At 43.3% G+C, this 24,596-nt stretch overlaps 1 protein-coding gene across 1 annotated transcript in view; it reads left to right on the plus strand.

The window, feature by feature from the left end:
- Window positions 1-24,596, plus strand: part of TNFRSF4 (TNF receptor superfamily member 4) — a 101,034-nt gene that overhangs the window by 57,843 nt on the left and 18,595 nt on the right. Inside the window, exons 2-5 of the mRNA XM_085615290.1 lie at window positions 8,737-8,859; window positions 13,777-13,911; window positions 17,712-17,775; window positions 20,510-20,766. Coding sequence (XP_085471416.1) covers window positions 8,737-8,859; window positions 13,777-13,911; window positions 17,712-17,775; window positions 20,510-20,766 — 579 coding nt within the window. The remainder of the gene's footprint in view (window positions 1-8,736; window positions 8,860-13,776; window positions 13,912-17,711; window positions 17,776-20,509; window positions 20,767-24,596) is intronic.

A 24,596-nucleotide genomic window follows, 5' to 3' on the forward strand; every position in this document is an offset into this window, starting at 1 on the left:
TAATTTGAGGTCATGGTCTCCCAAACTGCAGAAGCCTGACGAGCGGGTATCGACAACTTTTCCCAACTTTTCTAACCACCCTTATCCCTCTGTGGAAAAGGCACTTCCCCCAAGGGTAGCCATAGTAGCACTTTCTAATACAGCAATAAAATGTAATCTATTGTTTAGAGGCAAGGTTAATGGGCCTGATGCTAACTATGATAGAAGATTACTAGTTGCGAGCAATAGGTGTAGGATCAAGTGGAGCAGGGTGTCCTATTCACAGGAATCTATCAGTGGGATTTATAGTTTTGTCACTGACTGTTTAGAAGAGTTGACTACTGTAGATAAAACTGATGACACTAGGGAGGCTGTGGGTGTGGTAGTCACAAGGAGATGATGGACGGAACGCTGAATCATTACAGAGACTCACCCCCAGTCACAGATCTGGGTTGAATCCATCATCATTCTTTAGCTCACTTCGCCACCTCAGTTCAGACCCAACTATATGCCAATCAGTCTTGACCCTGTGCCTCCTGGAAACAGTCCAGCCCGAACTGGCCAGCCAGGTCTTCCTTGAACCGGAAGCAAGCATCCTGGGACCGGTTTCTGGGTAACACCCTTCATCAGCCAGGCTAGCTTGAATCCAGTGGCAAAGTGAGCAAGGGACCCACGTCTGGGCATACCCTGCCACCTCAGGGCGAACAAAGCAAACACAAGGAGATGATGGATGGAGCGCTGAATCTTTACAGACACTGACCCCCAGTCACAGATCTGGGTTGAATCCATCATCATTCTTTAGCTCACTTCGCCACCTCAGTTCAGACCCAGCTATATAAAAATCAGTCTTGGCCCTGTGCCTCATGGGAACAATCCAGCCCGAACTGCCAAGCTAGGTCTTCCCTGAACTGGAAACAAGCATCCTGGGACCGGTTTCTGGGTAACACCCTTCATCAGCCCGGCTATCTTGAATCCAGTGGCAAAGTGTCCGAGGGACCTACGTCTAGGCATACCCTGCCAACTTAGGGCGAACAAAACAAACACAAGAAGATGATGGACGGAGCGCTGAATCTTTACAGACACTGACCCCCAGTCACAGATCTGGGTTGAATCCATCATCATTCTTTAGCTCACTTCGCCACCTCACTTCAGACCCAGCTATATGCAAATCAGTCTTGACCATGTGCCTCATGGGAACAGTCCAGCCCCAACTGCCATGCCAGGTCTTCGCTGAACCGGAAACATGCATCCTAGGACCGGTTTCAGGGTTTCACCCCTCTTCAGCCAGGCTAGCTTGAATCAGCAAACACAAGGAGATGTGATTGTGGTAGTGACAGTAAATAACCAGCTGTTCACCAACTTAAGGAATAACTACTTCTTTGAGGAGGTTGGACAAGCCAAGGGAGGTAGGTCACCATGCTCCTGGTACAAATCAACCTTAGTAGAGGTCAGAACTAAATTGGTCAAGGCAGTGAAGGGGAGGAATAGGTTAGAGATTCTAGATGCCAGATGTTGTTATAAAAGAAGCTTTTCTGGATGCTAAAAAAGGGGGGCAGAGGGTAATCTGGCTAGGCTTCCTTGAGGCAGTGAGATCCAAATACCATTGCTTCTTTTGGAACTTGGTGACCACGGGAAGTCAGGATGAGTCTTGCCCAATTGAAACTAATATTGCAGCTGTTGACTCGGTGGAGCATTTCACTAGCCCCTATTTTGACAGCGGGCCAAATTGAGTCCTACTTCTGGTATCGCAGAATCCGGGTCCTGGGACACGGTCTGTAGCAGCAGTAGGGAAGAAGATACAATCTTTTCGGCTGGTCTTCAATAGACTACTGTACAGCCACAAAGCAGGGACCCTTGTGAGATTCTAATTCCGAAATTGGTAAAAGCCATTGGAGAGATTGCACTAAACAAACCCCCAGGCTTGGACAAAATACCTGGTGATTTATTTCTGAATGAACTAAGTGTTTGGAGTGCTCACTTCTCAGCAGTCTTCTCTGTCATTATGAAAGGGGTTCCAATTCCTCCTACATGGGTAGGAGCAGAAATTATTCCAATTTATAAAAAGGGCCCCCAAATTCCCCCATCAACTATAGTTCCATAAGTCTCATTGACAATATGCAGAAGCTGTTTAGCAAAGTAGTCCTGGGAGGATTTCAGGAATGGATGGCTTCCAATGAAATACTCACCCCATTGCAGGCAGGATTCAGGGAGTCAGTTAGTACCATCGATCAGATATTCCGACTCTAAATGTTATATTGGAAAACCATTACCTTGGACAAAGGCAGACTATATGCTGTGTTTGTGGACCTTTGTTCAGCATTTGATTTAGTCCCAAGAAGGACCTTGTGGAAGATCCTTGCTGAGATGGGGGTCCCGGCCTACTGTCTTGACATCACGGTGAGGTTACACACTGATAGCTATGCACAAGTGAGATGTGGTAGTGCAGGAGTACTAACAGGATCATTCCCAGTGAATAAGGGGGTAAGGGGAGGGGGGGCTTTTTCCCACACTGTTCTCATTGTAAATCAATGGCCTTATAGATTATCTTGAGTTTTGTGATAATGATGCAGTTACGCTGGCTAATTTGAGGATCCCTGCACTTATTTTTGCGGATGATACGTTGCTCCAATCTAAAACACGTATGGGCTTACCAGAGGCTGTTGGATCTTTTCACCAACTTCTGTAATGAGAGGGGCTTGGAGATCAACGAAGGCAAGGCAAAGTTCATGATTTAAACCCAGGGACCTTCAATAGGGCAAACCTTAAGTTAGCAGGCATTTTTCTTGAGTGTGTCTTTGATTATCTGGATGTAACTTTGATAGAGCATATGGGGTGGCATACTCACCTCATGTGCCGTAGGCTTGAGTTGGAACAGGCAGCGGATAAAAAATGTTAAACTTTATTTTCATTTTGCATGTTAATGAACAATGCAGCGGCATAAAAAATACAACCATCATACCATAATTTATCCTGTACAAACTTAAAGACTAAGTACTAAAAGGCAGAAAAGGAATGATCAGTTAAGCACTACATTGAAAATAACGCCTTGACCTGAAACATTGTCGGTGGACATCAATAATATAATCCATTGTTCAAGAAGCCCATCTTTTCCCTTCCCACAGTGTACAAATGTGGCGATGACCAATACAGGAAAGTGGCATAGCCCATCAATGAATGCGCACCACAGACCAACAATAACTTACATCTTCCTGATTCTCGCCTCCTTCAGCAGCCGCAGTCATACGTATCAAATAAGCTTAATATGGTTCCCATATATTTTTGGGGCATCAATGCATGGTAATTATCAGATTGTGTATTACAGTATGTAATGTCTGTCATTCTAGGCTAGTTGGTAGGGGGCCTTATATCCATTGCATTGCAATCCTTCTTTTAGCTAGAAGACCTAGTGCCACTAGACGTTGAAAGGGCTTCGAAACATCACAATCATACCCTAACAGCCAGTAATGGCGCAGCGACCAGTGTTCCATCCGCAATATCACTTAAAGTATCGAACATGCCAAAAGTCATGCATGTTGGGGCAATACCATGGCAAGTGTGCAAACCCAGCACTCTCCGCACCACACCGTGAGCACCTCGAGTCAGTTCTTAAACCATATTTAATTGGTCGGGCCGGCGTATAATATACTGGATGAATGTATTTGAAATGCACCAAGAAGTGATGCCTATTTAAGAATACGGTATGACTCACAGAGTAGTAGTATTTGCACTGCTTTTCACTGATTTCTATGGCTAACACGTCCCTACTCTCCTGACATGCTTTAGATGTGGCGGGGTGTCTGCACTCCTGTTCATAAGCATATAAAATTGAGATTGCCCGACATGGGGATTGCGATTATATCAAATAAATGAGAGAAGCCAGCTCTGGAGGCTCTGCTAACTCGCCATCCAACAAGGCATGCCTCATCCTAAACAACCATTGGAAATGCAATAGGTCTCGCCTTTGTTTAAGTTAAAGCCATTTGCTTTGCTAATGGTATTGTATTTTAGCTATGTATTATTGAGTGTATTATTGAGTATATTTGGTTTTCTCTCTCTTTTCTACATATTCTTCTTTCTTTCCTAACTCTCGCAGCAGGTTTACCCCTTCCTCTTGTTTTTACTGGTCCTTAGTAACAAGACAGTTCATTGTCAACGTTTACTTTTTGATTCCCGTCCAATGCTTGATTTTATTTACGTGCCATATCACAGAGGTATATTTTATGTTATCTTCTAAGAGTACCTCCAGCTGTCCCAGACGTCTTTCTCCGATATTGGGGTATGCATATTTGTTCATTGCTTTTAAACTTGCTTTTGGTTGATATTTGAATGTTGTCAGTTTGCTTCTAAAATAAAATGAACTACAGAAATAAGGTAAATAAAAATAAAAAAAACTTGTGAAAAATGCAGAAATATGGTAACTGAAAGCGGTTCACTCTTGCTACAGCCCAGGTGATCCCGGCAGACGACAGCTCAACCGAATGTGCACTCTGCCACACTTCAGCACAGTTGAGGGAAGCCCCACAGGCAACACACGTATCAATGGCTTGTCGGGCACTCCCAACTCCTGCCAAGGCACAATGTGTAATGCAATCTGTCCACAGCCCAGCCCTAGGAGGGTCACCAGCGTCACCCTACACCTCACTGCCGGGTCCTCACAGCAGTCACTGTAGGCCATCTCTTGAGCCTCACGTAGGCACCAGCCGCACCTCAGTTCCGCATCACAGAGGCGTAGGCCCTCCGCCAGTGCAGACGGCGCGCACCGCAGGCCTCACACCTCGCCAAGGCCACAGCAGTCCATTTCCATTGACCGAAGGGCAGTCTCTGCCCAGGGGCGTAACAATAGCCCCCGCAGTATGGGGGGCCCCCAAGCTCCAGGGGGCCCTCTCCGGCACTGTGCACCATGACTGGACAGGTCCCGTGAGGCTACGAGGGTGGAGACCGGTTTCGTTTCTGTAGGCCAATTTTGCATAGTTGCAAAATCGGCCCCAAGGGCCAGTAACAAAATCAGCAGCCCAGTCACTTTCCAGCCCGGGCGTCAGAGCAGTGCAGGCATGAGTCCGAGACAAAGAAACCGAAGTCCGTCTTTCATTTCCACTACATCAGTCATTGTGGAGATAAAAGACAGACAACGGCCTCTGTGCTCACGTGGTGACAGATGGTGATGCAGGCAGGACTATTACCCGCCCGCGACAGTGAACCGTGCTGACATTGAGCACGCACCATGCACGTGGTGGTGTGTGCATGCCTCCAGTGATTAAGAGGAACAGAACCGATTCTCACTTTTGGGACATGAGTGAGTTACTTGTCACTCTGACTGAGTGAGTTGGTTGGACCTCAGGTGTCGGGCCGGACTCTGCCAGTCTTTCCTGGCTGAATCAGCGCTCCACAGCAAGCTTAGCGGGGGACACCCCTCATGAGTGCAAATGACGATGTGATAGTTTAAATCGGCCAAAGGAGCTCGCCTAGCAGGTGACCATTGTGAGGCCAAGCAAGCCGGCGGGGGGAATAATTAAGATGATATTAAGGTCCCAGTTTAGACCCATCTAGAAATACCTAGGGGCAAATTTACAAGCCCCTTACGCCAGATTTGCGCTGCCGTTGCGTCTCTTTTGTGATGCAGCGGCGGTGCAAAGCCAGCGCCATGCTGTGGGCTATTTACAACATGACGCATCTAGGGAGATGCGTCACGTTGTAAAGCTTGCGCCACATGTGGGCGTACCTGCACAGGGGGGGGGCGTTCCGGCGCAGGAACGCCTCTGAAAAGTGGCTGAGTGAAATCTACAAGATTTCACTCAGTCACTTTTCCGGCCATGCTGCGTCAAATCCCTGCGCCTGCTTGAAGCAGGCGTAAGGATTGACGCAGCATGTTAGGGATAGGGGCACCCCGAGCCTTGCTGGAGCTGCGTCGTGGTTGCGACGCAACTCCATTAATGCGCCAACCTTACGCCGGCAGATGCGTCACGCATCTGCTTGTCCTTGCGCCACGATGCACCGCATTGTAAATGCGGCGCACCTGCGGTGGCGCAAGGGCAAACTTGCGTGACGCATCTTCCCTGGCGCATTCCTGCTGTTTTGCAGGGATGCGCCAGGGAACATAAATCTGCCCCATAATTCTCAAAGCATTGGGGACGCCGTGATGTGGAGTCGAATTGTGGGGTCATCTCAAAGTGGACTATATTCCAGCTGTTGAAAACTGTTTTATGCTGCAGCTTATAGGACTTCCTGTTAGCACGCCTTTGCTGCTGCCCATTGGACCTGTGATTGAGAGTAGACCAATCTCTGACAAAATAGGGTTACGTCCCCTGCTCTATTGGAGAAGAATCTGGCTTACCCCAGAGCTCAACCCCTATCGCAAAGGCCTGGAAGAAATTCTGTTTATTCCTTAAATTTCTCATGGATAAGGTATATTAAGGCTACCTTAATAGAAATAGGGTTAGAGAGTCGGTGGAGTTCCCATGGTGCAGTTAGGGCTACACCTAAGTTACTGCTTAAATCAGTGTATTGGCAAACCATTGACTCTGCCCAACTCTCTAGGCTGTGCTTAGGATCACTGATGGAAATTTTCCTCTCTGTTAAAAACTCCTTCAGAAAGAGAACTTTTTGGACGATATGCATCCGACACTAGCTAGGCGCCTGTATTTGCAGCTTTGACACGGAACCTTGCCTATTGGTTCGTTCATTGCTAGTTGGGCCCAAAACAAGGAAGCTAATGTCGCCCAGTGTTTAATGTGTAGCGCTTTCAAAGAAACTGTACAGTTTTTTTGTCCTGTCTATAGCAATTGCAGGAAAAGATTGATTAATCGACTGTGTCCAAGTCTTGGAGTTAGAAAATACACAGAGGCCATTAGGATGCTTAAATATGTTGACAATCATTCAATTTGTTTTGGTGTTAGTAGGTTCCTGTTGGGAATGTGCTCTGATCCGCTAACACTGGGTATCTAAGTCATTATATTTAGTCCTATGCCTTTACTACTGTACACAATATGTAACAGTGACGTGTGATGCAGGGTGAATTTTGTTATCATTTATATTTAGTAATATATCCTTCCTTAAGCATATCCGCAAGGAACAGGTAGTAGTATTTGAAACTGCACAAGTCACTTTATGTTGTGATGCATATTTATAATTGGATATTTAAGGCATCCATATAAAACTCTGGTTAGATATGAATATGCACCCAGTATTAATAGATTTAAGGAGTGTATATATGTTTTTATTATCTTATTAAGTAAAGTACTATCATGTGAGTGCGAGACCGTATTTTATATCCAAAGATCTAGTGGAAGTAGTGCTTAGATTACATTTAATGTCTCCATTTAATGTAAGTCTTGTTGAAGACGTTTTATTGTTTTATTTTATTAATTGTTTTATTTTGCTTTTATGGCTTTGTGCCGACATAAAGCTATTAGAATTACAATTATTGTAGGGACTTAGTGGTAAACGGATTGAGACTCAAAAGACTGTGTGAGATTGAGGGATGCCACAAACGCATCCCTGTGTGAGAGACTACTATTGTCTTGCATGTCCTCACTTTTTAGGTTGAGCCTGGGTAGCACATGCGCTGATACTGTGAGGCATGCTGTATTCAGGTAAGGACTTGAAGCTCCACCCATATTTTTCATTGGTTTGTGTCATCGTCCACTGTAAACTGTGGCTGTTCATTGGTCAATAGGCTTAGTAGTCCCTCCTTAGTACCGCCTAATCTCATTTTGTAACCTCTCATAGCGACACCACCTGTTATGTGTGTTGTTACTCGGTAGGCTTTAATTATAGCCTCCGAGCACTATTTTCTCAAATAGCTTTGACCTGCCTGCTGTTGCAGGCAGCATACACTCTCTCCTAATGCTTTCAATAATATTTTATAGCACGGGCGCCAAACGCATTTGCAATATTGCGAGAGTTTAAGCTATTGGCTTTGTAAATGACAATGCCTTTTATTTATCTGTTTTAAAAACAACACATAAATAAAATGTATTGTCATTTACAATGCCATAGCTCAAACTCTCGTAAATGCAAGACCTATTGCATTGCAAATGCTTGTTGAGACTGGTAGTTCTAGCAGCGTATTCGGCAGGGACGGCACAAGCCTTCTTACCCGTCCCCTTCAGTGGGGATACCTACTGGCCTCCCATGTATAAATGGTTCTGCCAGTTTCCTTTAACAAGAGGTTCTCCCTTCCATCTTTGTAGGTTAAAAGTGAAAAGTCTTTATGCACTTGGTGCGTGGTGCAGAATGAGTGGGATGCTTGGCTTCTCTGTGTGTATATAGGAGTATACACACTAATTTATCAGCAATAAGAGGAATGAGAGATAGGTTCAAATCCCAGTTCAGCAGTCGGTTGTTGTCTTGTGGAGAGGAGAAGTATGATGTGCCGTAAGCAGCACACATTAGAATACCCTAACAGCACTAAGCGGCATTACGGAATGACGTTTCTGGTACAATAATGAGTACAAGGAAACTACAACAGACAAAGACAGAGTGTACTTCACCCATTCCTTTTCTTGTTTTTCCTGACCATCGCACTTAAATTAGGGTGATAGCCAATCGGAAGAGAGGCAGCAGGCCTGTCCAGATGGATGTCTATGGCCTGACCTGGCACTAGAAAAGGGGCAAAAGATGTTAACTTGATCCTACAGGGGCATAAAAAACCTTTTGGGAAGCATGTCTGACTACAATATACCCTACTGTCAAAATGAAAATCAGGTCAACGCATGTGTGAGCTGGACCAATGAAAATTAAACTTGTTTGTTTTTTCAGGCAAAGAAATGCGAGCGAGGTGTCGTGGAGGAAAAGACACCACATGCCTGGAATGCCCAAATGGAATGTTCAAGAGCGGTACTAACATCATCGAATGTGAGAGATGCACCATATGTAGTAAAGGTATGGATGAAATATGTGGTGTCTCACGGCACTGCAAACGATAACCATGCTTCTTCAGGCCCTGCAAGCCTACCCTGTTCATCAATTACTAGGCAGCTAACTTGGCTATACTACTAGAAGACCCAGATGCTGGAGCAGCCTTATTTTCTCTTTCCCAGGAGAATATGTTTCTGAACATAAAAACAGTTGCTCTTGGTATGTGGGCGCTACGTGATTTTTTTGAGCAGGGCCCTCCAACAAAAATTAACATTGCTGCCTGGCTCTTTCATCAATCCACTCTTTTCTTCTGGACCATAGTCAAAAAATTAGGCTTGTATCATTTACGCCATCCACAAATTTTCTTTCTGACATCATTCCCCAAACATCATCCTTCTTGTGTCTTCTACTTTATATCTACCTATGTAGAACGACACAGTCTAGAGCAGTACCTGGTAGACTTCCAACTGTATGCAGATGAAAAGCAAATCCACCTCTGCCTAGATAAAAGTCCAAACATCCCCACTAATGTTACCTCATGTTTGGGCCAGGTTCTGTATTCATTGGAGCAGAAATTAATGGAGCCAGACTGTGATTATCATTATGGAAGGACATGGGACGGTAATTTTTTATTTGTGTCAGGTCCCCACAAGACTTACCTCCTGCTTGTGGAGAGATCCCACGGGGACGACGTGGACAACCACCTCCTGCTCCCTTCTCTACCCAGAAAGATCGAATTACTAACCAGGCCGAAGAGGGGACTGAGGGAGGCAGCCAAGAGAAAGGTGAGGGCGATGTGAAAGGAGGCTGTGGCAGGGCCCCCTCTGTGGTTCTTTAGGTCTTGTGTTGACACCACCTGAGGGCGAGAGTGGAGGAAGGGGTAACAGTTGCGCCAGACACAGGGAACAAACACAACCAACACAAGATACAAGCACGACTTAGTCACCTGAGATGCAGTGCTTCTGTGGAGGTGCGGGTAGATGGGAAGAAGCGACTCCGTGCCTCTGCGTGGGTCGTGGTACAAGGAAATGCGCTCCTGCGCTGGTGTGGGCAAAAGAAAATAGCGTGACTCCGTGCCTTCGCACGAGTCGCGACGCCAAAGTAAATGCGCTCCTGCGCTGGTGTGGGCAAAGGAAATAGCGCGACTCCGTGCCTTCGCACGAGCCGCGACGTCAAAGTAAATGCGCTCCTGCGCTGGTGTGGGCAAAGGAAATAGCGCGACTCCGTGCCTTCGCACGAGTCACGACGTCAAAGTACATGCACTCCTGCGCTGGTGTGGGCAAGGAGATAGCATGACCCCGTGCCTTTGCACGGGTCGCGGTGTCAAAGAAAGGTGCTCCTGCGCTGGTGTGTTACAGTGGTGAGCACTCCTGCGCTGGTGCCCAAGAAATGCGGCTCCGTGCACTTGCATGAGTCGCGGAAACAAAAGAGAGGGCGCTCCTGTGCTTGGGTGTACTGGACGCGACTCTGTGCCCTTGCACGAGTCGCGGGGTTGTGAAGGCTGTGGGCGCCCTTGCGCGGTCCGGACAGCAAGTCCGGTTGCTGTGAGAGCCGTCGCGAGCACTTCAGCGCTCCTGCGAGGCTCAGGGTACGAATACGAAGCGCCGGTGTGGGCGCCTTCGCGTCTGTTATACAGACCTCCCAGGAAGCGTCGGCCGGCTGGTGACGTCCGCTGTTTCCGTTGCACAACGACTAGACGGCCAACCTGCCTGGTGGACTGTAGCGGAGGGAGTGTCAACACACGTTCAGGACACCGCACTTCCGACCAAGCAAGAAGCGAAGGAGGACATGACAATTTGTCAATTGGGGCCTCCCAATTTCCACATAACTGCACTCTTGCGATCTGATCAGTTACATTTATTTTATTGTTCTATATATTGTAACTGCAAAACTCTGACTTCTGAACTCAAACAATAGTTACAATAGTTTGTGTTCTAATTGTCGTTTTATGGTTCAAATAATAAACCCCAGTGCATTTCAAGGCTGCCTTACTTTTCTTCAAGAGGCAACAATATATGTCTCCTAGATAATATTTATCCTTAAAACCACATTTTCCTAAAAGAGAAAGATATTTATAACCCACCCGCATGATTAAAGAAAGCATACTGCTATTATTCATATATTAACCCTTTCTCTTTCTGTTTTTAATCAATATTCCAGTCTTAGTCTGACAATCACTAACTTCATGCACATTCTTTCTTCACCACCTCCTCTCAAATTCACCGCCTTTCGCATTAATGGCAGGCTGACACTTCTTTTTTGGCTTTACACTTTCCATCATCATATAAACTAGACCTCCCTTCATTCAATACTAACAGAAACATGCCTTTTTTTGAGGAATTGAAACTGTTCTTCATTTCTTATGTTGGCTCTTATCAATTCTTTGCCCAAACTTCTTCCATTTGCTATGAAAACTTTTAAACGGTTTATTCAATTCCGAATCAAATTGTATTATTCTCCAATACCAGTTCGATTTAGTTTTTTAGATCCAGTAAGACTGTTGAGAATATTTTAGAAAAAGAATCAAATTATCTTTTACCAGTTGTCTTTTATATATCTTTAGCTTTTCTCTCTTGACCCTTTGTATCTTTTTATCCAAATTTATAAAAATAATTTCCTTGTTTCCTTGCTATCGGAATTTCTCCTTTTACTTTTCTTTGTGCCATAAATTCTTCCTCTTCCAATATGATTCTTTTAAAGTGGATTATCTGCCTGTAAGGTAAATGTTCTTTAGGAGTTGCAGGGTGGAAGGTAGAAGTCACTAACAGGCTATTTCCTACTATTGGGTTTTGTATAAATACTGATTTTCCATCTATATTATCTTTTAGTAATCTTCAAATCTTCCAGGTATCCTTCTCCAATATATTCTTTTATATGTGAATCTTCATAAATAGGTTTGCTACTGAAAGGGCAACATTAGATCCCGTAGAGAATACTGTGTTTTCTAGAAATTATTTATTTTTCAACTTAGAAAATTGTATGTAAGGACAATCTTGATAAATTGCATCAGAAAAGCCTTATGTGTCTTGCAATCTTCCTCTCTCAGAGCTTCTTCTATAAACTCCTCCACTTTCACATACATGATTTTCAGCTGTGTCCACCCATTGTGCACAGCAAGTAATATGCCTTTCATGAAAGTTGTTCCTCGTTTTTTTCACCAATCCCTAGTCTCTCATGTTTCATTCTTTTAACTATCGTTTGTAAATAGGAATTGATGTAGGGCACTGCCGACTGGAACATGGAATGTGTTCCTGCCACAATCGTTTAAAATGAAGGATCATTAGGATCCATGTGTATTTTAGGAATCATGTAATAAATACATATTTGGATATTCCATTATCAAAAAAGTACACAATTTGTCAATGTTCCAATTATTTTCTTTTGCTTCTTTCTCTATTTTCTTGATCAATTCTTTATACTCTGTTGTATTAATTGTAAATATATTATGTCCTTTACATACTCTCCCAGTAGACCACTATTGACCCCTGCTTATTTTTTATTGTCATTTGACTATTCTTCTTTTATCTTTTCAAGATTTTATTTTTTAGTATTTGTAAAGTTGTTCTTTTATCTCATATTTACAGTTGACATTCTTAAGATTACATAACAAAGATCTTTCAAGTAGAATCTGAGCTGGTTTTGCTGTCTTTCAACTGGCCCAATATATTTGAGTCACCACCATCTACCTCCATAAAATCTAGGACCTTGGGGATACATTGTGACTCTGAACTGTCATTCGTTTTCCAGTCAACACAGTGGTCAAAGAAATCAACCTTCAACTCTCTGTACTTTGGAAATTTCGCCCAGCAGTCCAAAGCAATCACCACTGAGCCACATCTTAAAGGCCCACCTAGAATTTTGCAATATAGTTGCCACAGATCTCACTAAGAAATGCACTGCCAGACAAAAAGGACTACAGAACTAGTTTAGTACCAGAATATTGTGGCCTAAATATCATACGACAACAAATATAGTGTCCTAGGTATTGTTTACAAAAACATTGCCACATTGGAATTAATAATGGAAAATCAACTCCCAAAACAGCAATATTTTGCAAACTACATTGAGGCAAAATATTTACTTCAGATATATTTGAACCACAGAACCAAGCTGCCCAAAACACCTTATCAAACTCAAATGCGACCACATCATGGTGCCCTGAAAGCTCTTCCCTTGCTTCCAACTAAAACCAGGTTCCAAGTCAAGATCCTCTGCTTTGGCCATAAAGCATCTTGAGCCACCCACCCATTCTACCTGCAGAAACTGGCTCCCTTCTACATCCTAGCCTGAAATCTCTAGTCTTTGTTTGCTCACTTTATCCCTTAATGGTCATTGTTGTTGCAGTAAGGAGGCAGAACCTTGAGAGTACAAGGTGTAATACTGTGGTACACCCTCAATCCTACACTAAGATTTAACCCAACTAAAGTGTTTCAGTTACTAAAAAAGGTACTATTCTGAAAAGATTTCTCTTTGAACTCCTTCCAGACTAGGTGTTGTGATAAACAACATGCATGAACCTGGGGAACTAGGTAGATCTGGGATGGTAGAGGGTGCTACAGGGTTCATTACAAGCAAGGAACATTGAGGTGCCCCTTTCCCATCCCAGACTTGGGCAGTAATAACCATAATAAGGGTCAATCCTACCCATGGGGGTCGTACCACTTCGGCTACTGAATTAATGGCAGCCTAACTCCCGAGAGGTGGAAATCCTGATTACACACATTAGACCATGCATCTCATACAATGGGTGAAAAATATTCCCTCAGGGAGTCTTTGAGGGTTCTGCAGAAGAGTCTCTGCAAAAGAGGGAAGATGTATTCTGACAAAGGGCCCTTTCTTCACAACGCTTTATTATCATTGTTATTCGTGACATTATTATTGCAGTGTGTATCATTTCATAAAAAGCAGTATTTACATCATTATTGGTATGTATTCCACCAGATCGGGGAAGCACTGAAGTACGGAAATGCACCAAGGAAGAGAATGCTATCTGCTCGTGCCCCCGGGGTACAAAGCCAGGTAACCAAATGCACACCACCTGCTTGTGCCCTGCTGGCCACCAAATTGTTGCACAAGGTAAGCCACCGCCCCTATCAACAGCATTCTACCTGTCTGGGGAGGGGCTAACAAAACTGATCAGAGGATCGTTTTCCCAATCCCCTTCTTCCGTTACCACTGATAACCTCCCACTCGTCAAGCCGTGACAATGACCAGAGTGCCCTATCATTTCATGTTACACCACGGTGGTAAGTTACACCGAAGCGGACCATTCTAACACCAAATCATTTATGGGGCATCCCAGATCTTAAATGGGATGATAAAACTGTGTGGGGGGGTATAGTGGGGGACTCAAAGGGGCATGGGCGGTGTAATTAAGGGTGTGGCTTAAAAACACTTAAGCCAAAAACCTGTGCTTAGCATAGTGTGCCACCCAACTGGTATTTTACTGCTTCTGTCATTGCATCCTGTTATATAATACAAGTAACATTACACCTACAGGAAGTTACAGTACACCTACTACAAGTTTTGTCAATGGTTGTTAGTTGCATAAGATAAATAAGCAACAGCTATGGCTTCATTGTATTTAATATTGAAAATGCTTCAGTGCTGAAGTGATGAGCTGTAAAAGAACTATTGCGAGTCTCTTTGAAGACCCTCACAAGGGAGAAAATGTATCACGAGGATGAGTAAGACAATGTTCTTTCAATTTTATGGTGTTATTATTTTGGTGCCTCTCTTCGAAGGGGCATACACCTTCTCATTTGTGTAAGTGTTGGGATAAGGAAGGGAGAGTCAAGTGATTTAGACTGCCAGTCTGTAATCTGTGCATCAGTAATCTTCCAACATAAGAGCCCTGAAAATCAGCAAATACATATTATTTAATGTTAGGTTGTGGTAGGACTATCTGATTATCATGGCCAATGCGAGGCTGAGGCAAACTAGTCACTGGTCTTGAATAACAGAATTCTGGTGAGAAGGTTTGTAGTTTGTGAGATCCTGCAGCTGAAGTACTGAGCTGACTTCATTGCTAGACTGAGAAGGAAAAGAGATGATGGGTGGTGTGGCTCACTGGTTAGAGGCGGCAGACCCGGAAGCAGAAGTCGGCCAGGGTTCGATTCCCGACGCGACAGGGTCTTGGACCAAGGTCAGCGGACACGATAATTCTACCCTCGGTGCCCACTCTAACCATGGATCCCACTCAGCAACTCTGGGCAATAGCTTGCTTAATCTTCACTTACGGCCCCATCAGCGCCGGGGATGCATGTCTTCACCTTGGAGATGCCAAGTAGGGACCATCTCACAGGGAAAGCCAGGATGGGTTCCCCAGCAGCACTCAACGCCGGGACACTCTTGGGAGTAGCCGCGCGCTCAACAAATACCCAGGAACATAACATAACATAATGCTTGAATTAGCCTCAGCTATTGGTAGTTAGACACAGTTGCATTGCAGTACATCAGTTTTTTTGCTCACTTTCTCCAGACATGGGACCACCGTATGTCATCCAACATTTGGTCTACCCCAGGAGGAACAATTCACCTCAAACAAGCCAAACATGTCCACTCTAAAGTGAAACACAACCAACATAGCCTGTGTCAGCCTTGTTGGGCGTCCTCAGTCAAACTTAGGGAAACACAAATGTGATGGACGAAATGCTTGAATGGCTAGTTCATGTAAGGAGTTTTATAGTAGGGAAAAAGATTGAAATGTAGCCCAAGCGATTCCCAGGGGCTGAGACTCTTTCAAGCATCATGTTTGTGTTCCAATGTGATGCCCCATGTATGAAGAATATGCCTAGAGATGAGCTCCTTCTCTATTACAGCACTCAAGTTGCATCATATTTGCAACAAGTTTGAAGCAGTCTTCACTTGCTTGTGTTCTTGTCAAGGGAGGTCCAACGCTCGGAGCTTAGGATGGAGTGTTCCTATTGGTCTAGGACCGCGTATGAATTGCATGTGAGTGGTCCATGTCACTGGTGGTATAGTGAACAAAGAAACAATTGACTAGAATTTGTCTTGAACAATTGCCAGTGGCTGGCACTTTTGCAAGCATTCTACCCATCATATTTGTGTTTTGTGAATAGGTGTGAAGCTCACTCAGAACAATTACAGGGGTGCCTGACAAATAAGATGTAATCCCCTGCTTTGCTCATTCACATTGATAATCCTCGACTCATTGACCCACCAACAGTAGTCCCTTAGAGCACAGTCACCACTGGGCATCACTGGCCCGGATCCCGACACACATATATACACATGTACACACGCATGAGCACACACACACCTTACTGTAGGCGTTTGAATAAAATATATTATCATCAACTCAACTGAAATTATAACTACTGTAATAAAAAATATTATCACATCATATGTTTATTATGCAAACCTTCAAACTGTCCTATAGTTCCATTAGACAGAACACCACACATGCATTAAACATAGTACAGGCATGCCATATTGTTGAGTATCGCCATGTTCGCAACATCACTCCATTTCTCGGCAAGCCCCAAAGCAATGTACAATAGAATGCATTAAAAATAACTCCCAACATATTTCCAGCATATAGTGCAGGTAGGCTAACAGATGACTATCTGAGTTCTTCGGCAGCTCCCTGCAGCTTCATATACTGTACTAACACACTTCGTGCTGGCAAATATGCTTTGCCAAATATCCCAGTAGGGACCCAATAGATTTGCTAAGACCTCAGACCGCACCCATCAAACACCATAACACACACACATATCTATAATTTTGTCACACTTAGTGAAACCGGAAAAGAACCAAAAACCCACAGCTGATAATGCGGTCGACATGCAAGATCCGACCAGGTTCTACAGGGGATTCTCAAATTCCATGTCAGAAGGTACCCGTACTAGGGCTGCACGGCCATAATAATGGCACCCTGCCCGACAGAAATCACTGCAACATAACATACTGTTCATTCCTGCCTAGGAGAAAGGAAAGAAAGACCACTTACAGTTATCCAAATTGTAGCAAGTAGGAGGAAAAGCATGGCATGATGTTTTACTCATTTGTTGTATAGCGAAGACACAATTTTAATCCTTTAAACATTGAAGCGAGGTGTGTGTAATGTGCTCAATTTTTTTTTATGTGTTGAGGAAGGTCATGGGTTTAGAGAAGATGTAGATTGGGTTGGTATATCTAGGGCAGCAAACCTCCTTGCACCAACCCTGCTAGTTATCAGCATAGCAACCAGGCGCCTTCTTTTCTCTTATCTCCCCTCAGACACAGCGATTTTTTAGGGAAGAGCTTTACCCAGGGACACTAGAATTATATGATTCTGTATATAATTATATGATTCTGTACCTGTGCCATTTTCTGTATAATTATGGATTTACCCCATTTGCCACGTAGTCCTTTATCTGCTATATAATTTTCAGATGTTTATACCCCAACTGTTTCTACCTCAAATTGTTGAAAATGTACAAATTAGGCAGTTACACCTCAAAAGTTGACTAGTCACCTTTAAGTTGCTCAATACTGTATTTGAGTGAAAAACTGTTACTAATGAGGTTGAACCCTTGACCAGAAAACGTTTATATGTGTAAAAAAGACAAAACAATGCAATAATATTGGCACAAAATGTGCCACATTATGATGCATAATTCAGTCAACCCTGACACATAATTTGTTCCCACCCTGTCGCACAATTTCAGTGGCCCTGGCTTTACCCAAAGGTTGATACTGTTTAGCTGGGAAGGAATCCCATGTCTCTTAGCCCTAGTGGCTTTTTAGATACTCATGCCTGTGTTGAGCAATTCCTACACCCTCCTGTGGTGTGATCCCTGTACGAATATGTCTACCACCTGGTATTAACTGCAGAATTCCATTATTAATGAGACGTCTTTTGGTTGTAGGATGTATCCCCTGTCAGCAAGGCTACTTTTCCAGCGCTAACCAGCCATGCCGACCCTGGACCAAGTAAGTACGTTTAGCGATGTGTTTTCGGTCCTCCTAGCAACGTGGAACATTATTATCTCATGTGTGTTCAGCCTGTCGAATATTTGTAGGTTGTGTCTCTTGTATAGAATATGTTCAGCTGTGTCTCTTTCCGGAGTTATTGTAAGGCATGTCTTTTTCAGAATGTTTGTCTTTTATACAACTTTAGATGGTTCTATGTCTTGTGCAGAATTTTTTCAGTATGTGTCTCTTGTTCAGATTTGGCAGAATGGCTCATGTGTATAATTATTATAGGCTGTCAATTGTGTGGCTATTTAGCATGGTGTCTTGTCAGAGTTTGTTCAAGAAGTGTTCCTTGTTCATAACATTTTGCTAGATATATCTTGTTAATAATACACAATTTTTCTCTGGTGTTTAAATTTGAAATGCTACATCTCTTTTCAAACTTTTTGCAGGATATGCCTTTTCTAAACATTGTTTTGAGGATACCTCGCATGTACATTTTTTGTACTTTGTGTCTTGTGTTCAGAACTCCTTTCAGAATCCTGATGCTCTGAATTATTGCAGTTTACTTCGTATTCAGACATATTGCAGGAGGTTTGTCTACAGAATTTGCATAGAATAAGCCCATTATCTAATATTTTCATAGTGTTCATCTTTTTCTTGCAATTTTCAGTGAGTCTCTTGTTTAGAGTGTTTGTGGATTGTGTTTTGTGCAGATTTTGTTATGATTATACCTGTGCTGTATTTTTCTCCCCAAGAGCATTTTATTCCATTTTTGATTTGATTGTCTTACCTAGACTGTGAATTTGTGGTAGGATGTCCCCTATTTACAATCTCACAAAATTGTATCTCTCGTGTAGGATTTTTGCAGGGTCGTTTTGTTCAGAATATTTGTAGGTTGGGTCTTTTGTTCCGAATGTTTGAAGTCTGCATCATATGTTCGGATGTTTTGCACGTTGGCACTGATAACCATTTTTTACTGGTTAGGTCTATGGTACATATTGCATGCATTGTCTCTTGATTAGATATTTGTTCAGGCTGTGTCTCTTGTGCAAAGTTTTTGCAGTGCGTCTCTTGTCCAGATTTTTTGCTGGTTGTCTCTTCTTCTGAATTTTTGTCGGGTGAATGTGTCATGTTCAGACTGTTTCAAACTTTGTCTCTGGTTTAACATGTTCGTGGACTGCGCCTATCACCGAGAAAAAGCAACGAGGTTTGTGTCTTTTTCAGACTGGTGCAGGCTGTGCCTTTTGTTTCGAATTGTACAGGCTGTTCCTACAATAATTTTTTTTCAATTTACGTTTCTACCAAATTTTTCTCCCGATGTTACTGATTTTTATAAGGTGCGTTAGTTTAGGACTTTTTAAAAAAACGTATATAAGATAAGAATTAAAGACTGGAAAGATAATTATGATTTTGTTTCGAATAGCATCTAAAGTTCATCGTATTTGTTACAAGAGTTTCCAGATTATGAACTGATTTGCAAGACAATGAAATAAAAACATGACTTATGCTGCTCCGGTTTAGCCGTTTGCTTACGTGAAATGTGCATAATGTTTAGCTGGGATTGGTGATCGATGAACAGTTTAGCAGAGGTGGGGTATTATTAGAGATAAACACCTTTGGGGCTATTTACAAGCCCCTTGCGCCGCTGGTGCGTCACTTTTCCCCATATTAAAAGTGACGCACTGGCGGCGCAAGGGGCTTGTAAGTAAGACCCCTTACTTTTAGGTGTAGTGAGCTATGGTTACGAAACGGTTAACAGATATCCAACCGTAGTTGAAAACGATTTTGGATCCAAAATGCAAGGACTAGCCATTTCTATGAACGAAATTTCCCAACAGTGCCAAACAAAGTATTTGAGTTTTTGAATGAAGTTGAAAGTATGGTTGCCTAAAACATGTTTGTTCTGATTATGTAGAAGATTGTGTGATTCCCTCTGAAAAAAATATTTGTGCCCTATTCTGTCTCTTGTTGCAAGGCGTTACTATAACATTAGGATGAAGGAAATTGTGGGCCATATTTACAAGCCCCTGTCGCCACCAGAGCATCACTTTTGATGACGCTCCAGTGGCATACAGCACTCCCCATATTTACACCCCCCTTGTAAATATGCCCCTTTCCGCCGCAGTCGTCTGCAGCAAAGGGGCGTGCAATGGGTGTTGCTGTGGGCGTCCCACCGCAACACTCATTGCTTTTTGATGCTGCCCCAGATTTACATGGCTGGGGCAGCCATAAAAACTATGGCCAGGGAAGGTTTAGAATAGGGCAACAAGGAGAAATTATTATAAATTTCACTCTTTTTTTACTCTTTTCTATGCGTTCAGCATTCTGTAGCACACATAGAATGAGCAACTCGTCATTATTGATGCAGGCAGCCTTGCAACATGACCGCGGGTTGCCTGCGCTGGAACTAGGCAGCTTGTTTAGCACCAGCGCTAGGGGAAGCACAGGGGTGTGCCGTATTCTTGTCAATGCACCGCATCCCTGTATTTTAAAAATGTCGGAGTGCGCAGTGCCAAATTTGGCTTAACACCACGCTCCGACATTGTTTGTAAATATGCCCCAATGTATGCTATTATCTGTTGATGACTAACCTAGTTTTCATTCTTCTTCTCCCATCCTTTCCTTTTATCCGCTCATTTTATTTTATTATCCTCTTTCACTCTTTTCTCCCTGTATTCACATTTTTTCTCTTATTCATTTGTCTCTTCTCTATCCTGCCTTACCTTCTTTCCCATCTGTGAAATCTTAGTTGTACCAGTAAAGGAGAAGTGATTGAGGAACCTGGATCTCCAGAAAAAGATGTCAAATGCAGCAAGAAGCACAACAGGGTGTCAGTGTCCTCCTCTGTTTTACCTGCCATGGTGTCCCCTACCTTGGCACATGTAGTGAATCGAAGCATGACATCAGGTCTCACAACCATTCTACCTGGCACACTGACTTTAACGACCAGGCCCAAGGATGAGCTGACCACGCCCACGCGAAACGCAGACTCGATGTACCCCTCAGGTGAGGATGTGATAGTGAGCTGTGATACCTAAGGCTGGAAAAAGTAACATCTGAGATGTACCCTTGTTGTCTAAGGGGCTTTTTTTTTTTTACTGTTTGGCAGTATGCCTGTCAGCCAGCCAGGTCTGTGAAGGGATGTTGTTTGGTCCCCCTGCAGAAGACTGAATGCAATTGCCACAGCTATAAGGCAACAACCATCTGCGATTCCACCCTTTCTTGTCCTGTCTCTGATTGTAAATAAAGGTGTAGTTCACACATTACTTCTGAGTCCCGACAGCAATATTGAGAGATCTTCGCCACTTGGGTGAGGATATCTGTGCCTTCAGCAGAGAGAAGGCTATTTTTAATGCGCCCCCTCGACAAAGTTATTTGTTTTTCAAAAACAGACTCCTCAACAGGAAGTTGATTTTGAAAAACAAAATACAAATGGCTCTGATGTGTTGACTTTTCTACCAGAGAACGGTAAAAGTAGGCAACATTTGTTTGGTTTCCTGTTCAGTACTGCCAGATTTTCCCTAGCAGTCCCAACTAGGAACAAGCATTTGCAGTGCAATCGGTCTCGCATTTGTGAAAGTTAGAGCTATTGATATTGGAAATGATAATGTTTTTTACAACTGTATGTCGTCATCCCGCAGTCTTTTTCCCCACAGGGAATCACAACGCGGTCGTTACAACGACCGCGTTGTGATTCCGCTTACCATTAGTCCGCAAGTCGGAACAATGACTTGCGGAGGGGGGCACTGGATGTTGTTAGGGAAGGTTTTGGATTTTAAATCCAACACCTACCCCCCCCCCCCCCCCCCCCCCCACAAGTCGTTGTTCCGACTTGCGGAGTAATGGTATGTGGAATCACAACGCGATTGTTGTAACTACCGCGTTGTGATTCCCTGCGGGGTAAACGTTGTTTACCGTTTTTTACACGTTTATTTGTTTGCACTGGAGTGGATGTATGTTGTTTGTAGTGGTACTATGTTGTTTGTATTGGAATTGTTAGTTGTGGAATTGAGTGGTGTTTAGGGTATTTGTATTTTGGAATTAGGTGGTATGGTGAATAGATATTGGTGAGAGTTGTACAGAATATATTTAAAGTAATATGGGGAGGGATAGGTAGTTTGTGTATGAAATGGTGAGTGAACATTGGAGAGAGTAGTAGATAAAGTGTGTATTAAGAGTGAAAGAAGGGTAAAGAATATAGAAGACTTATAAGGAGGCCATATTTGTGTAGGTAAAAGACACCAAAAGCAGAGGATGGTAGTTTGTTGGAGGTCTAATTTTTAGAACATTATTGGTTATGAAACTATGTCGAAAGACGTGAAGTGAATGAATATGAGAAATGATGGATTAGTGTGTGAGAGAACAAGGTAGTGTTGTGTGAGAGAGAGAGAGAGGAAGTAGTGTAAGTGTTAATTAGAAGGTGGTGAAGGTGAGAGATGGATTTGAATTTAGTTTTAGTATTTATAGGAAGGTAGCCTGTGTTTGTAGGTAGTTTGTAGAGAGGAGATGGATTTTGAGGGCGTGATGTGAGGGGATAGTGGAATTGTGAGATGTTAGGGGTAGTGGGCGTGTGAGGTATGGATGATAGAGGTAGTATTTTGTTTTTATTGTAATTGCTAGTTGTGTGCTGGAATTGTGTGGTGTTTAGTGTATTTGTGTTTTGGGATTATGTGGTATATGGATTAGATAGTGCTGAGAGCTGTACTGAATATTTTGAAAGTAATTTTGAGAGGGTCAGGTATTTTGTGAATTAATTTTTGAATGAATACTAGAGGAGTTGCAGAGAAAGTGTGCGTGACAGAGAGAAAGAAGGGGAGAGAAGTTTGTAGATGGATACAGAGGTCGTGTTTGTGCAGATAGACTATACTGAAAGAAAAGGAGGGTATGTGTGTTAGAGGTTTATTGTTTTTGAAAAGCTTTTGTAATGGATTATGTACTGTAAGAACTTTCCCATCCTCACTACAAGCCCAGCAGGAGACAAACCAAGATGCTTCCGTTTTAAAAGCTGAGAAATGATTTGAAAAAAGCAAAACTCTGCAGCAGCCATTAGTAAGGTGTGACCTGGAGTAGAGTCCAATGAGGGATGTGTTCTCAAGTATTTGAGCCCTTAGGGCCACATTGTCACAGGACCCCAAAAGCGAGACCGTTGCACTCTTTTAAGGTACACATCAAGAAAGCGATGTAATGAGCCACATGGCTCATCTTATGTAAGCGTCAAACCCACAGAGAATTTTCTAATTGAAGAATACACATGTCTGGTGTGAAATTAACACAGATTGCATGCCTTACGAAAAACCACTCCCATAGGGGCACTGCTTTCAGCCATTCATACAGAGTCCTTACATGGGTCAACAAAAACACTCCATGTCATCGCCTAAAACACATGCCCACTGGAGGAGCCACCTTGAAATGTACATTAATACTTAACACCTGATAGACCCACACACACAGAGTGGGTGTGCGCTATGTAATTCTCAAGACACTGTATATGTTCCTGTGGCATATGTGTGAATCACCTCTCATTAATCTACACAGTCCATAGATCTGTTCCACTTAAATACAAACACAACAGTTGACCTCCTGTTGATTACTTTTGCTGTGAAATACACAGACCTAGATACAAGCACGCTAGCAAAATTTCCTGAAAACACACAAATAAGAGCACATTAATCAACATGTGTTGTCAATGAAGCACTCACACTGTGTGAACTCCTCTGGATCTCACACACACAGAAAATGGTTATTCTTCCTCTGAAATTTAAGCCAACTGGGTTAAAAGAGAATGCGTCTCCAGTCCACCATGTGACGTAAACAGAAGAGCATTGATTTTTAAATGCAAGTCCAACTTTTGTTCTCTCCCAGTGACAAGAATCTCCTTTATACACTCTGAGATGGAATAATCGCACTAACTGTTTGAAAAGTGATGGTAAAGAGTCCACACAAACTTACAGTTCATGAATCATTATTGCTAGCAGGCAACTTCTCGACTTTGAATAGATGAAAGGCCAAGGTGGGCCCCTGCTGTGACCTGAGAAGGCTCTCAGTGCAAGATATAGGTACAGAAAAAAAAGCGACTCCCACCTACATGGTACTCACCAGTTGCTCTTTGGAATGTCTGGCGCCCCCTGGGATTATGCACCGCCCATTACTCCACCGTATGATTAGCTGGCCTGCTGCCTTACATTATTTTCATTGGGTAGAGCCTTAGCAGGCAGCAACCATTGGCTTTTGAGAGGGTTAACATAAGAGCGGTACAGACAACAACTGACATAGAAGAAGGACAAATAGACATGGTGACGTAAATAAGGGCCATAGGAAGTGAAGACAGCCTATGGATTACAAAAACACTGAGTGTAGGTCTAGGTATTTAAATAAATCAACATCCTGACAGTCAGATTACAAAGAAGCATGAAAATTAACTGTGGGGTCATGATATAAATCTGCGAGAATTAGAAAACTTGTTTTGAATTTGTGTCTAATAGGCCCCATTCGTTAGGCGCGTCTGTTGCATTCTGGAGCAAATTGTCCTTTTGTTGAAATCACATCACTTCCTTGATGACGTAGCAATAGTTACGGCGGCGCTTGATGACAAACAGGAATCTCACAAGGCAAAGGAGGGGCTGGACAAGCATCCACTTCACGTCACCAGCTACTGCCATGTTCTCTAATCCGATGCCAGTGTTTACCATGTGAGTGGCGTCATAACCCCGCCTCCTGAGGGGGGAATTGCACGCAGAGGTGCAGTTGTAGCAGTCTGGGCAGTCAATTACGTTGCGGCAAGTTACTTAAATACATGGAAGTCAAAGTAAATAAAAACAAAAAGCAAGATAGGGCCA

This window comes from Triturus cristatus, chromosome 1_2 (assembly GCF_964204655.1).
Source record: "Triturus cristatus chromosome 1_2, aTriCri1.1, whole genome shotgun sequence".
NCBI classification, from domain to species: domain Eukaryota; kingdom Metazoa; phylum Chordata; class Amphibia; order Caudata; family Salamandridae; genus Triturus; species Triturus cristatus.